The sequence below is a fragment of the Arachis ipaensis genome, chromosome B9, assembly GCF_059453495.1.
Source record: "Arachis ipaensis isolate K30076 ecotype BB chromosome B9, ASM5945349v1, whole genome shotgun sequence".
NCBI classification, from domain to species: Eukaryota; Viridiplantae; Streptophyta; class Magnoliopsida; order Fabales; family Fabaceae; genus Arachis; species Arachis ipaensis.
Genome location: NC_142444.1, coordinates 29411800 through 29425295, shown reverse-complemented (window position 1 = coordinate 29425295; position 13496 = coordinate 29411800). Strand labels below are relative to the sequence as shown.

Genomic DNA, 13496 nt, shown 5'->3' with positions numbered 1-13496 from the left:
AAATAATTAATTACTCGATTTGAATCTTTGGTTAGCTTAAGATAGTGTGTGTCAATAAATGTGGGGAAATGTGGGAACTTAGGTTGATGAGAATATGTTGTGTTTTTACTGACAAATATTGGAAATTTGGGTGCTTGCTCATGTGAAATCAGAAAAACCATATGCATTGATATATTATATTTTTATTTATGAAAAAAAAAAGAAAAAAAGAGAGAAAAGAAAAGAAATAAATGAATAGGGGACAAAATTACCCCAATGTTAAGTCCAATAAAAATATCAATGCATATGTGGTGAAATTAAAAATTGATGCATGAGTATGTGAAATATACAAAAGTGAGATTTTGGGGTAGCTAGGCATGATTTTAGAATTATATAGAGTATGTGTGTGTGTTAGGTGAGAATTTAGGTTAGTCAAAGATTCAAAGTATAACTCACTTGGCCATACATGTATCCTCACCCTTACCTTAGCCCCATTACAACATTAAAAAGCCCTCATGATGTTTGCATTTATACACTAAATATTTGTTGATTGGTTAGATGAAGAACAAAATTTTAGAAAGCATGACAAGAGAAGAGTAGAGTGGATTAACCCTAGACACTTGAGCGATTAGAGTGTATATACACTTCCAGTGAGGGTTCAATGCTTGATTCTATGTTCCCGGCTTTCATGAGCTATCTTCTTTTGCAAGTTTACTTGTACTTTATTTTAAGATTTGAATTAGTGAGATCCCCAATTCATATTTCTTCTTGAAAGATTTGCTTACTTTTAAACTAAGGAGGAAAGAGCATTTTGCATTTAGTTGCATTCATATAGATAGGTTGCATTGCATAAGTTTTACCATTCTGCCTTCACTCTTTTGGTTCTCTTGAGCTTAGCATGAGGACATGCTAATGTTTAAGTGTGGGGAGATTGATAAACCCCATTTTTAGGGTTTATCTTGTGCTTAATTGAGCAGATTTTATCCACTAAACTCACACGTATTCATAGAATTCGCATGTTTTACATTTTCCTTCCTAATTTTGTGCTATGATTGAAAACATGCTTCTTTGGCCTTAAATTTTCTCAGTTTAATCCTCTCTTATTACCATTCGATACCGTGATATATTGTTAAGTGTTTTTAGAGTTTATAGGGCAGTAATAGCTTAGAGGATGGAAAGGAAGCATGCAAAAGTGGAAGGAACACAAGAAATTGAAGGAATTGCTAAGCTGTCGAGCCTGACCTCTTCGTACTAAATCGATCATAACTTGAGCTACAGAGGTCCGAATGAGGCGGTTCTAGTTGCGTTAGAAAGCTAACATCCAGGGCTTCAAAATGATATACAATTTGCCATATTTTTCACGCAGTTAGGTGACGCACACATGTGCATCACGCGTACGCGTGACAAAGCCACGTGCTGCATGTATCAGAAAATGTTGGGGGCGATTTCTGGGCTGTTTTTGGCCCAGTTTGAAGCCCAAAAACACTGATTAGAGACTGCAGAGTGAAGGAATCAGAGAGACAACTTTCATTCACATAATTTTAGGTTTTAGATGTAGTTTTCTAGAGAGAGAGGCTCTCTCCTCTCTCTAGGTTTTAGGGTTCTTAGGTTTAGCTATTCTCAATCTCAGATTTCTATCTTAGTTTAATTAGTTTCTCTTCTACTGTTATTTATTTTAGCACTTTAGTTTATTTATTTTCCTTGTTGATTACTTTATGTTGTCAATTTAGGTTATGAATTCTCATGTTAGATTTGATTTTCTATTTAATGCAATTTGAGGTATTTCATATTTATTGCTTCTTCTATTATTTTTTATCATTGATTTTGCAATTGTTGGTTTTAGTATTTAAACTAGCTTTTTATATTCTTAGCTAAGATTGAGTAATTAGAGACTCTTGAATTATCAAAGTCTCTTGTTGATTGACAATTGAAAGTTGCTAGTTGACTTGAATTTCACTAACTCTAGTCTTTCCTTGGGAGTTGACTAGGACTTGTGGATTCAGGTTGATTTATCCACTTGACTTTCCTTTATAGTTAGAGGTTCACTAAGTGGGAGCAATGAACAATTGATATCATAAGTGACTATGATAATGGGGATAGGACTTCTAATTATCAATCCTTGCTAAAACTTTTCTTAATTGTTATTTTATTTCCTTATTATTTACATTACTTGTTCCTTATTTCAAAACCCAAAAAGATAAAATCCCATAACCAATTATAAGTACACTTCCCTGCAATTCCTTGAGAGACGACCCGAGGTTTAAATACTTCGGTTTATTTTTATTAGGTTTACTTTGGTGACAAACAATTTTTTTGCATGAAAGGATTATTTGTTGGTTTAGAAACTATACTTGCAATGAGAATTCATTGAGGAATTCTAAACCGTTAAAAATTTGTTCATCAGAGCACTTCCCTTTTTCCATGGTGGCTGACGAGTATGGCCAGAATCCTTCTGATGTGAAGCTGTTGCATGGAATTGGTGACACTGGTATTGCGCAATATCTTCAGGTATGTTTGTCATTGCGTCTGGTATAAACTTTTATGGCTGGTTTTGCGCTTTTGTTTTTAAGTGTTGTGCTTTGTTGGTTTACTAGGTTATGGGTGCTCGACTGATGTGCATTGGTCGGACTCAGGAGCTTAAGTGTGCTCGAGATTCGTTTGATAAGGCGGCTGTTGATCAACTGATACAGGAGAATTCTGAGCAGGGAAGGAAACTTCGTGATGCTCTGGACTTGGTGAATATGTTGGAGGAAAAGGTAACTTTGGCGGACGGTGTTAAAAAGAAGCTTGAAGAAGAGAAGAGTGCCTTGGAGGCTAGGTTAGTAGTTCTTTCTGTGGAGAAGAAACAGTTAGAAGCTGAGAAGGAAAACCACAGCCTTGAAATGTTTGCCGCTGGCTTTGATAGGGCGGTGGAGCAAGCCAAATTCCTGGCTTCTGAGGTAGATCTGTCTTCGATAGATCCTTGCAAAGTTGTTGTGGATGGCCAGTTAGTGGAAGATAAGGATTATGAAGATGAGGAGCAGGGGGAGAACCCGGATGCTCAATGATTTACTGTAATAGATTAGTGTTTATTTTCTGCTTTCCTTGCATTTTGGAACTTCTTGCTTATAGTAAAAACAAAATTGTTTTGATGTAGTTGTTATAGTTTGGAATTGTTGGTTTATAGTACTTAGCCAAAAGTATTTGGTAGTGTTAGAGTTTGATCACATGTTTAAAATACATGTTTGGTGGGTTGTGTGATTTTCTTATATGAAAATCTTTGTGAATGCTCATCTTACAAGTTATTGATGTTTGTTAATAGTACTTGGCCGAAGAGTGTAGAGAACAAGTGCATAAATGAGTTACATTTGTTGCATTGTAGAATGATAATTGTGAGAGTGTGGGGTGGTGTGCCTCATTAAAACCTCTCTAGCAAAACCCTCCTTAGTGATAAAATCTAGTAGTAGGAAAAAGAGTACATCACGGTGCCCGACTTATAGACTAACTGTAATACATCTTTAAAGAAGAAATATTCCAATTATTTGGTAGTGTTGTGCCATCAAGTGTTTGTATTTTGTATGCTCCTTTACCGATGACTTTGCAGACCCGGAATGGACCTTCCCAGTTGGCGCTTAATTTGCCATGTCCTGGTGGTTTTCGTACGTCTTCTATTTTCCTGAGGACGAGGTCGCCCTCTAAGAATGTCCTCGGTTTGAGTTTCTTGTTGTATTTCCGAGCTATAGCTCGTTTTGCGGCGAGTTGTTGAAGTGTTGACTTGTTTCTGTTCTCTTCGATGAGGTCCAATCTTTTTCTATAATGATCTTTTTCTATAATTCTAAATATTATTTTATTCTATTTACTATTATATTGATCATAATACAAAAATATTAATCTTTTCTCGTTAAACTTAATAAGTTATAACTTTATTTCGTCATTTTCTTTTCAATATATAGAGAACATCTCTAGAATAATATGAAACTTTGAATTTTTTATCGTTCAATTATAATTGAGCATCCATCACATGAATAAGGAAGGAAAGAATTTGAACCAGTGATCCAACCTCATTAAGGACACACGCCATAGCTAGCCTAACACACGCTAGAGCTTGTTCCTCATGTGAGGACAAAAATTCCTTCCTGCATTGGCACATATATATGAGCGAAGAACATGATGCGGAAGGGTGTTACCTAAATTATTTTTTTATTAAAAGTAAATATAGGCTTACTTGTAATTTTTTTTAGTGAAAGTACATAAGTAGTACATAGTATATAAAGTATAACAATTTAACAAATATTTTGTAAGGGATGTTTCAGTCTTTTCAAAATAAGAAAAACTTAATTTTCTTTCTCTCAATCACTTCTGATTTATCAAACCATTAACATCACAGTTTCAATAACTTAGGGCGTGAGATTTTCTTCAAGTATGGATGTATAAAATATTCCAAGTACAAATAGGGGTAGATGTGAATATTAGCGAGGAATTGATCATCATTCTAAAAATTTATAAAGTAAATAATCTATTATAGTCTTAAACGTACTATAGTTTAAACGTCGATGATGTGTAACGTGAAGTGCTATGTGAAATTTCCATGAAATAACGTCGTTGAAGGAGAGACACTCTAAACATGTGAAAACAACATCGCTTCAACATCTCCTCTTCAAATAAACCATTTCCCTAGCCCTCCCCCTTCAGCGTTTCTCACCAAAAACCTCAAAGAAATATTCTCTTTTTCTTTGTCAGTTCGTTCTCCGATTCTTCTCATTCACATTTTTTGCCAACGATCATCCTTGGAATCTACTCTCTCCTATCAGTGAAGGACTTATTGACGAAGCATCGCCTTCGCACACTACTTATGGCGAAAGATAAAGGTTCATATTGATGCTTCTCTTCCATTTTTTGTATTCCGTTGAGATTTCTTGGTACTTTTGTGTAAATGAGTAATTTAGAATGTTATCGTTGTATGTGTAAAAGAGTAGTTTAGAATGTTGTCAATGTTAGTGGCGTAAATATCAGGGATTAGGATTTCTAATATAAACCTTCTAACCACTATGATCATATTTTGGTTGAAGTTATAGTCATTAGGAAGTAAATATATGTGTTTTTGTAGCTTTTTTTAACATTGTAACTATAGTATTGATTTCTTGTTTTGTGCAAAATGATTATCTAATCACAAAATGACTAATGCTATCTGCTTTTGCATTGTGCTGGAAACTTTAGATGCCTGATCGATTGAAACTTGTTTTTCACTATGGTGGAAAGTTAGAGACACGGCGTGGTGGAAGTGTTATCTACACATCTCACTTGTATGAAGACCATCTTGATGTGTTTGCGGTGACAAGTTATTATAGGAAATTTGGGTATGACAAGGTTGAAGCAAGTTAATTTTTGGATCCTAATGAAGGGGGAGTTCGGTCTCAGGAGATTGCAAGTGGTCCAGGACCTTAGAAATATGATCAGACTAAAAATGATGATCAACCTGCTAAAGGTCAAAAGGTTGGAATGGAAGGTATGGAAGAAGTATAGAAGATGTTAAAGCTGTGAAGGAAACTAGCACAGTATTAAGTCAACTTGAAAAATCAGTTACCTTTGATGTCTCTTTCTTTTTTTTTTTTTTTTTTTGTCAGGTGGATTAGACAGTCCCTAATTCTAGGCATTACCTATATGCTACACACCCACACAACACACTGACACACTACATGGGTTTATTTTTAAGTTCATTTTTCTCTTCGTGAGACTTGAACAGTTGTTAAGGAGGCATATAATATGCCACTCAACCAAGCCTCCAACCTTTGATATCTCAGTTGAGTTCAAATCCATTTCTGCAAGCCCACTATCAGCTGCACCAAGCCCAGTACCCATTGTCCCAAGCCCACTACAACAAAACTCACTTCTTCCAAGCCTATTGTACCAAAACCCACTGCCCCTAAGCCTACTACACCAAAACCCAAAGCATCTCCTAGTTCAAGTGCACCCAAGATAAATACTCCCAAAATTCAGTGACCCTAAACCTTGCTCACAGGCCAAGTCCACCTCTGCTAAGCCCAAGTCAAATGCTCATATGACATGCAATGATGATCCTAAATCTCTATCCCAACCAAATCTCATTGTTTACAAACTCAAAAGAGACGTTTTTAATGTGTACATCCATGTTATTATGAGAAGAGACTTTATTATATGATAAAGTCTTCCATGTAGATTGATAGTTAATATATCTATATGTGTAGATTTTTGCTGGCTGAAGTTGTGAGCGACAAGTGTCCTATGGAGGGGACAAAGACTGCCTTGACAGCTTGTGGTGCAGCGGAAAGCTTGGTAGGTTAGTCATATGGTTTAAGGGTGAGAGATAAGTGAGTTAGGATTATTAGGATAAATTAGTAGTGAATTTTTTGGTTGATTTTGGACTTTTGAAGACCCCAGAAAAACTAACCCGACCCAAAAAGAAAATATGTGATCCACCATTCAATGATTGAGCTATTATTATTTTCAGCCATTGGTTTTATATTTTTGGACAGGTTCAGGCCCCAAAAGCAAGCCCGAACTGACCGAACCCGATACCTGACCCGGCTAAATATGAAAAAAAAAAAATGACGAGTCTCCTTCATTCTCCATGGCTGTCGCTGCTGTTCTGCGAAGGAGAAAAGTCCGCAGCTCGTCGCCTCCTCGTGTGGCCCGCTTCGCATCTCTGTCAGCCGTGAGAGAAGTTAATAGACACTTTTTTAATCGACGCCGTGAGAGAAGTGCCACAAAGACACGCCATCTTCTTCAACGCCGCAGGAGAAGGACCAGAGGAGGCGCTTCTTCTTCGACCCCGTGACCTGCGCCGAGGATGACAGAAAGGAGATCCAGAAAATGCGCCATCATCTAAGACGCGGTGACCCACGGCGTGAATCTGATGTGACTTGCTTTATCGACATGAAACAGTGAGTTTGTTGTTGAAGTCTTGTTCTTGCGTCTTTCGCGATCGACAAAGAGAATTACAATCGGGCCGTGGTGTGGCTTCGGGTGAGCACAGTAGTTAATACCCATTGTGGCTGTTCAATTCTATATTTATAATGATATAGATGTGCTCTGTGTTTAAAACAATTTATCTAATTTTTCTAAGTTCTATAGTTGTTGATGACAATATTTTTCTCTTAAGTAATAATCTCTGCAATTTATAATGGGCTCTTTCTTGACCAAATGTGATTTAATTACTGTTGAATTTTTAGTTGAACTAGATTATTAGGTAGTTTGTTCCCGGCTATGGGAATCCAAGACAAGGCAAAATGGGAGATCTTTCTGTTTTGGGGATTTGAGGCGTTGATTTTTTCTCTCCTTTTTGTTAGGATTGAGGCTGTTTTCTTTTAGAAAAAAAAAAAAAGAAACATTATTCAAGCAATTTTTATCTTACAAAACTTGAGAGATATTGTTCAAGTTATTTTAAATTGTTCTTTTTATAGGCCCATAAAATATCCAGCACAATATAAACTGAATAGGCCCAACTACTTCTTAATTGCACTACTTCTAATTAGTCTAATAATTTTTCTATTAATCTCAAAAAATAACACTCCTTCCTGATGACAACCACTGGTGCAAGTACTCCTACAACTAAAGCAGCTGCAGAATTTGTCCCATTAACTCATTCGATAGACATTTATGATTTATCATTCTAAAATTCAAACAGCACAAATCTACATGTATAGATTTGTCCTCTTATCTATACCAAAGAATTTGCCTTATTATATTCATATTCATGAATTACAACATTCTTACTTCACAATGACAATTATTTATTTACTTTTATTATCTCTTTTTTAAACTATTTTATAGTGATAAGTTAATATAGAGAAAGAATCGTTCTTTTTGTATAATATATATACATCACCTTCCTAACTTCTACATAAAAATAAGTTTTGAATCTTTTTAAATTTCTGATATTTTTAGAAGACAATATATATTTGAATTTTTACTCCTTTAAATATTAGGAAGACGTATTTTGTTTTGAAAAAAATAACCAAACATTAAATTTGGAATACATATTATGAAATTCAATAATTTTTCAACAAAATCAACCAAAATTTATCGTTTGATTATTTTTGTGCAACAGAACTCGTCTTTCATAAATATATAATTTCATTTTTTTCATGAGTAGTTTTATCAACCGTTTACAACTTTTAGAAGTACAAATGATTATTTTTCATATATATCAAAGACAAATGACCATTGTGAAGCAATTGTGCAGGTTGGTATGATCACTATTATTTAACGAGTATAAACCAAAAAAAGAAAACAGATATACGTAGAAACCACAAGATAGCGCGTAGTATTTGTCTGCTAGATTAACGAAGGAACAATGCAATTACATTTATGAATTTGAATAGCCCCAATACAGCAATGATAGACAACCATGGTGACCAAGTCCAATGTCGTTCCACCACGGATTACCAACACAAAGGAAAAGGTGGAAAAATAAACAGATGCAGAGATATAATAAGGCCATCAAAACTTCCAACTACCACGCTACAACCAATAACTAAACTAGCCAACAACCCATCGCTGTCTCAACAAATACATCATTAAGATAATTGCAGACATTTTGTCTTCTATTGCATGTTGCAATCAGCTTTTGATACACGAAACAGGGCATTGTGAATACCCCCGTTGAGGGTTGGGTAACATATATAAGTACTAGACATATATCTCTACTTTTACATGGCAACCAACAACACAGGTAGCAACAAATATCACATTATAAATAGAGGAAAAGCGAGGTATTCATATTGAAACAACACTTAGAGTTTTGTTACATTTTCATGACATCATATCACAAGCCAAGAAACGGGCACTGCTTCCTTGCGTGCTCGGGAACTAATTTCACCAAGGTTTCAACGGGGACTCCCTTCAGTTCTGGTAATGTGATAGTAACATCAGAAAATGTCAGACAGAAGATATATTAATGACAATGAAAAAGCTGTCACATATACACAAACAGAATAGCCATACCATGAGATTTGAAATTAAATAGTGGTGGAAGGAAGCGGCCATTTGGCAGGCGAGTGTTTGGGTCACGAAGCTCATCAAAGAAAGGATGAGTCAAGGCATCTAACTGCATCAGATTGAAGAGGAAAAAGAAAAAGCACACAAATTATATTAAAACTTGGAAGATGAAAAAAGCTACTGTATCATTAGTGGTTAGAAACCATAAATATGCCCAACAAACTTGCAGAATCATATACTTACTGCTGTGCACCGCAGGTTAGGGGAGTATTGAAGTAGTCTTGACACCAAATCAACAGCTTCCGGTGGCATGCGCTTATGGAAGATCTAGTAAAAGAAAATTAACAAATACATCTTAGTAAAGTACGCTCAATGAGGCTTAAATGTCTTGTGACCTTATGAATGAAACACAAAAGAAGATTTAAGATCAAGAATTATGTTTGATACCTTGTGCCATGGATGTGCTTTAATCTGCGGGAATTTAAATTCTGTATAGTTAGGGTTCATGCATTTAATTTCCTCCCTTGTTGGAGTGCCGAGAACCTATCAAAACCAACCACAGATGGATCATTCATATGTTAACAAACGAGCACTGCATAAATTAGCAAGGGCACTTATCCAGGTTTTCAAATCATCATATAGGCCAATTCGGTCTTAAAATGCTAAAGCAAAAGACAATGCAAATAAGGCTTGGTTTGGTAAAGTTTTTACTTTTTAAAAGTAGCTTATCAAATCTGGCTTTTGAAAGATGGCTTTTTAAAAGGTATAGCATCTATATTTAGTAAATTAAAAATGGTTTTCAATATGCCCAACCAATAACAATTGTGTTTGGTAAAATAGTTTTTAAAATTTAAAACATCATAATAGATATAAATATAAGAATAAATTTGGATATTTATTAATATACGATGTTATATTAGACTTTTTAATTTTAATAAATACAAATCAACTCTGAGAAACTCCTCCTTAGGTGCTTCCAAAGGCACCCCTAATTTTTAAAGTTGCTATCACAAATACATGGTATTTTCTTATTTACCAAACACAAAACGAGGTATTTGTGCACCTTTTCAAAAAGTTTTACCAAACCAAGCCTAAGTAGAGCAACAATGAAAAAAGTTTACTTATCACAAAAAGATTACCTTGATTATCTCAACAAGCTGATCAACACCACTCTCACCAGGGAATAAAGGCTGGGAAAAGCAAAAAGAAAATCCATTAAATAACCAAACAAAAAAAAAAAACCAAAAGAGCTCATATCAGCAGTCACCAACCTGTCCAAGCAATAACTCAGCTAAAACGCAACCAACAGACCAAACATCAATAGCTGTAGTATATTCAGTAGCTCCAAAGATAAGCTCAGGTGCTCTATAATATCTGGAGCATATATAAGATATATTTGGTTCGCCTTTTACCTGTCAAAGGTCAGATTACAGTAAGATAGGGATAATAAAAAGTAAAAGAGAATGGTCAAAGAGGAAAGAATTAAAGCACATGCAGACGTATATAACATACCAATACTTTCGCACTTCCAAAGTCACAAAGTTTAACTTGATGGGTGTGAGGGTTGACCTGCAAAGATGAATGCTGAATTAGTATCTCTACCAAACCATCCTGACACCAGAGTTGGGTTTGAATTGATAGTTTCCTATCTTTAAGCCACTAAAACACAATCTTAGATATGAAATATGCGAACAACTAAGCCTTGTGACGGTTCATGTGTCCAAGTCATATTGCTCTATTGTAAATCATATTCACTTTTGATGTTTAGACTATTAATATTGAAACATGAGAAGAAAATGATTCAAAAATTAAAAAAAAAAAAGAGATAGCGGATGTATTCAAACATATATAAAAGGCATACCAATAGATTTTGAGGCTTGATATCACGATGGCAAACTCCAATACAACGATGAATATAAGACAATGCCCTAAAGATCTGCAGCATATCACACAAATTGTCACAACACCAACAAGGCAATGGCTGAACATATTAAGGGCAACAAAACATACCTGGTACGTGTATAGCTTCACATATATAAGTGGCATCCTTTGGTTCAACTTGTTGTAATGTTTGATAACACGATTAACTGTTTCAGGAACATACTCGAGAACCAAATTAAGGTATAGTTCATCTTTTTCAGTGGTTGAAAAGAAACAATGCTTCAAAGAGACAACATTTGGATGGTCAAGAAGGCGCATTGTTTGCAGTTCCCGATTCTTGTACCTCTTGTCTTGAAGAACCTTTTTGATAGCCACAGTTTCACCTGTCTCCAAGCATTTAGCCTACATTCATAGTATCATACTCAATATCAGTACTAAAAGGCAACATATATCACAATGTTGAAAATGATAAAACAAGACATATCATCCACCAAACTAGAATTCTTACCTGGAAGACAACTCCGAATGATCCATGCCCTACAACACGCTCTGCCATATAGCTTATAGTCTGAAATATAAAGAAATGTATCAGATTAATGTACACTACTAAAAATCAGAAAATACAGGGTGCAAATTAGAATAGACTACCAAAGAGAACATGTAAACCACACATATGGCATCACCCGATCCCTATAAACATCTCATAAGGCTTTATCAACGAGTAGCCAACTGGTGAAGATACTTCCCAATCACAAGACAGAACACAGACATGTTGAACACACCAAGCAAAATGTTGTGCTACTCATTGTACACTACCAAAATCTTCAGACCGAAAAGAACTTGTTTAAGGATAAATGCAATTTAATCTCACTTCAAATTTCAAAATTCAGCATTTAAAATCATAAGTCAAAACAGATGTAGGAGTGGAATTTGGGGAGAAAAAAGACAATTACAAACAACAATATCAACATGAATAATTGATAATCCACCGTCATCACGCACCACAATATAAGCACAGCACATTAAAATCATTTCAAACCACATTTGACAGTAAGGGAATCAAAGTGAAGAAGGTATATATACCTGCTTTGGCTGACCATTTCTACCACCAATGGTAGTCACAATGATATGCCCCGTCTCTGTTCCATTCCCATTGACAACTGTGGCTTCCATTTCCTAAAGGATTAAGCAAGTTTTAACAAGGTTATCTAACAAACATTACAATCAAACCTGCACTAAAAAAAAATACAGCTATTGTATAATAAAAAAAAAAGGTGACATACTCTATCATCCCTAATCTTCATATCATTCATTTCCTCTGGTAATCTATCAACACCAGCTGCGGCATGACCACTGGGTTCTCTCAAACCTGAAGTTGGTGCAACACCAACAGATGCCATCTTCACTGAAATCCGTTTCTCTTTTTAGCAGCTCACAAAACTACTCGCATAATAATCTTTTACCTGCCCCAAGAAATCAATTACATTAGCAGCATACCGGAAAAAAATATTCTTTTTCGTGTATATATAAACAAAAAAATAAATAAACAATCATGGAAAGCAATTCTGCAGTTGACGGATAGACGTGGAAACTGAATCTCAAATTTAAAGGTTACATCTTTTACAGAGTCAAACAAGCAGGAAAATTAAAATTAGAAAATTAAAAAGAGCATATTTAATAATAACAACAATAAATAAATACAAAACCTAAAAGCTCGTTTTGGGTAAAAAATGAACAACAAAAAACATAAATTTAATGAGCCATCAATCACGCAGAACTCCACACAATACAAACGGAAAGTTCACCATTGAGATCACATACCTCGCCAGAAAAAAAAATAAATAAAAGAAAATCAAATCCCTAACTGAAGATCCCCGTAACAGAAAGCGAAACAGCCCGATCCGAACACAGAACAAAATTAATGTGCAAAACAAACATAGTAAAACCCCAGCATACGTGGAAACTCCAGCATACGTGGTTACATCGATGAGAAAGCGAACCACGGAAATTTTGGGGGTGTAAAAAAAAATTAAAATAAAAAAGCTACGGCATAAATATATACACACAAAAAATGGAGAGAGAAAGAGAGATAGAAGATATACACTCTTCGGAATGGAAAAAAATGGAGGAAGTGGAAAACGAAGCTTGGAAAGGATCAAAAGAAATCCATCAGGTGGTGGTGATTTGGGGATTGGCTTCCCTTTTCTTTTTCTTTTTTTTTTTTTTTCGTATTTTGTGTGAGGAAACAGTTTCTGCCTTTTTGTGTGGTGTGCTAGAATGCGCTGGTGACAGTCAAAGAACAAAACCAGTCATATTTATTTTATTTATTATATTTTTATTTATTTTTTAGTAGTATTAATTTTTGGGGAGGGTGGTGGAAATTTAAAAAAGGAAAAATCTGTGTGTATGTGTGTACTGTATCAGGCCTGGTTTGGTCTTTCTCTTTCTTACTCTTTTGACCGTTCAAAGTTCCAAAGTTCAAACTTCAAAGTCACTTCTATATATGTAACTAAATTGGTAGGGGAAAAAGAATAGATAATAACAATCCAAAATGGATATTACAAGAAAGGGTCCACATGAGACTGGGATTAACCGAGTTTGATTAAATTCGAATTAATTTGAGTATTTTATGGGGGATTTTTTTTAAATAAATAAAATAATATTTTTTTTATTAAAATATA

The 13496-nt window shown here is 35.0% G+C and overlaps 1 protein-coding gene across 2 annotated transcripts; it reads right to left on the bottom strand.

Annotated features, from left to right (window-relative positions):
* Positions 1-8494: 8494 nt before the first annotated feature.
* LOC107617761 (glycogen synthase kinase-3 homolog MsK-1) lies at positions 8495-13144 on the bottom strand. 2 transcript variants are annotated; one of them, XM_016319615.2, is made up of 13 exons: positions 12918-13144; positions 12099-12278; positions 11899-11991; positions 11324-11383; positions 10945-11217; positions 10796-10870; positions 10447-10503; positions 10206-10346; positions 10074-10124; positions 9382-9477; positions 9178-9261; positions 8941-9043; positions 8495-8844 (listed from the first exon to the last, which is right to left on the bottom strand). In XM_016319615.2, exons 2-13 carry the CDS (start codon positions 12213-12215, stop codon positions 8762-8764), a joined length of 1233 nt encoding a protein of 410 aa, XP_016175101.1. In that variant the 5' UTR covers positions 12216-12278; positions 12918-13144; the 3' UTR covers positions 8495-8761. The 2 variants fall into 2 exon arrangements, with proteins under 2 accessions (XP_016175101.1, XP_016175102.1); XM_016319616.3 differs by having other exon boundaries at positions 12637-12996.
* Between the last annotated feature and the right edge of the window lie 352 nt (positions 13145-13496).

Coding starts and splice junctions, on each gene's coding strand:
- LOC107617761 (XM_016319615.2), bottom strand. CDS start 12,215: ATGGCATCTGTTGGTGTTGCACCAACTTCAGGTTTGAGAGAACCCAGT. Junction 11,992..12,098: donor TGAAGATTAGGGATGATAGA/GTATGTCACCTT, acceptor TTAATCCTTTAG/GAAATGGAAGCCACAGTTGT. Junction 10,871..10,944: donor TGAAGCTATACACGTACCAG/GTATGTTTTGTT, acceptor GATATGCTGCAG/ATCTTTAGGGCATTGTCTTA.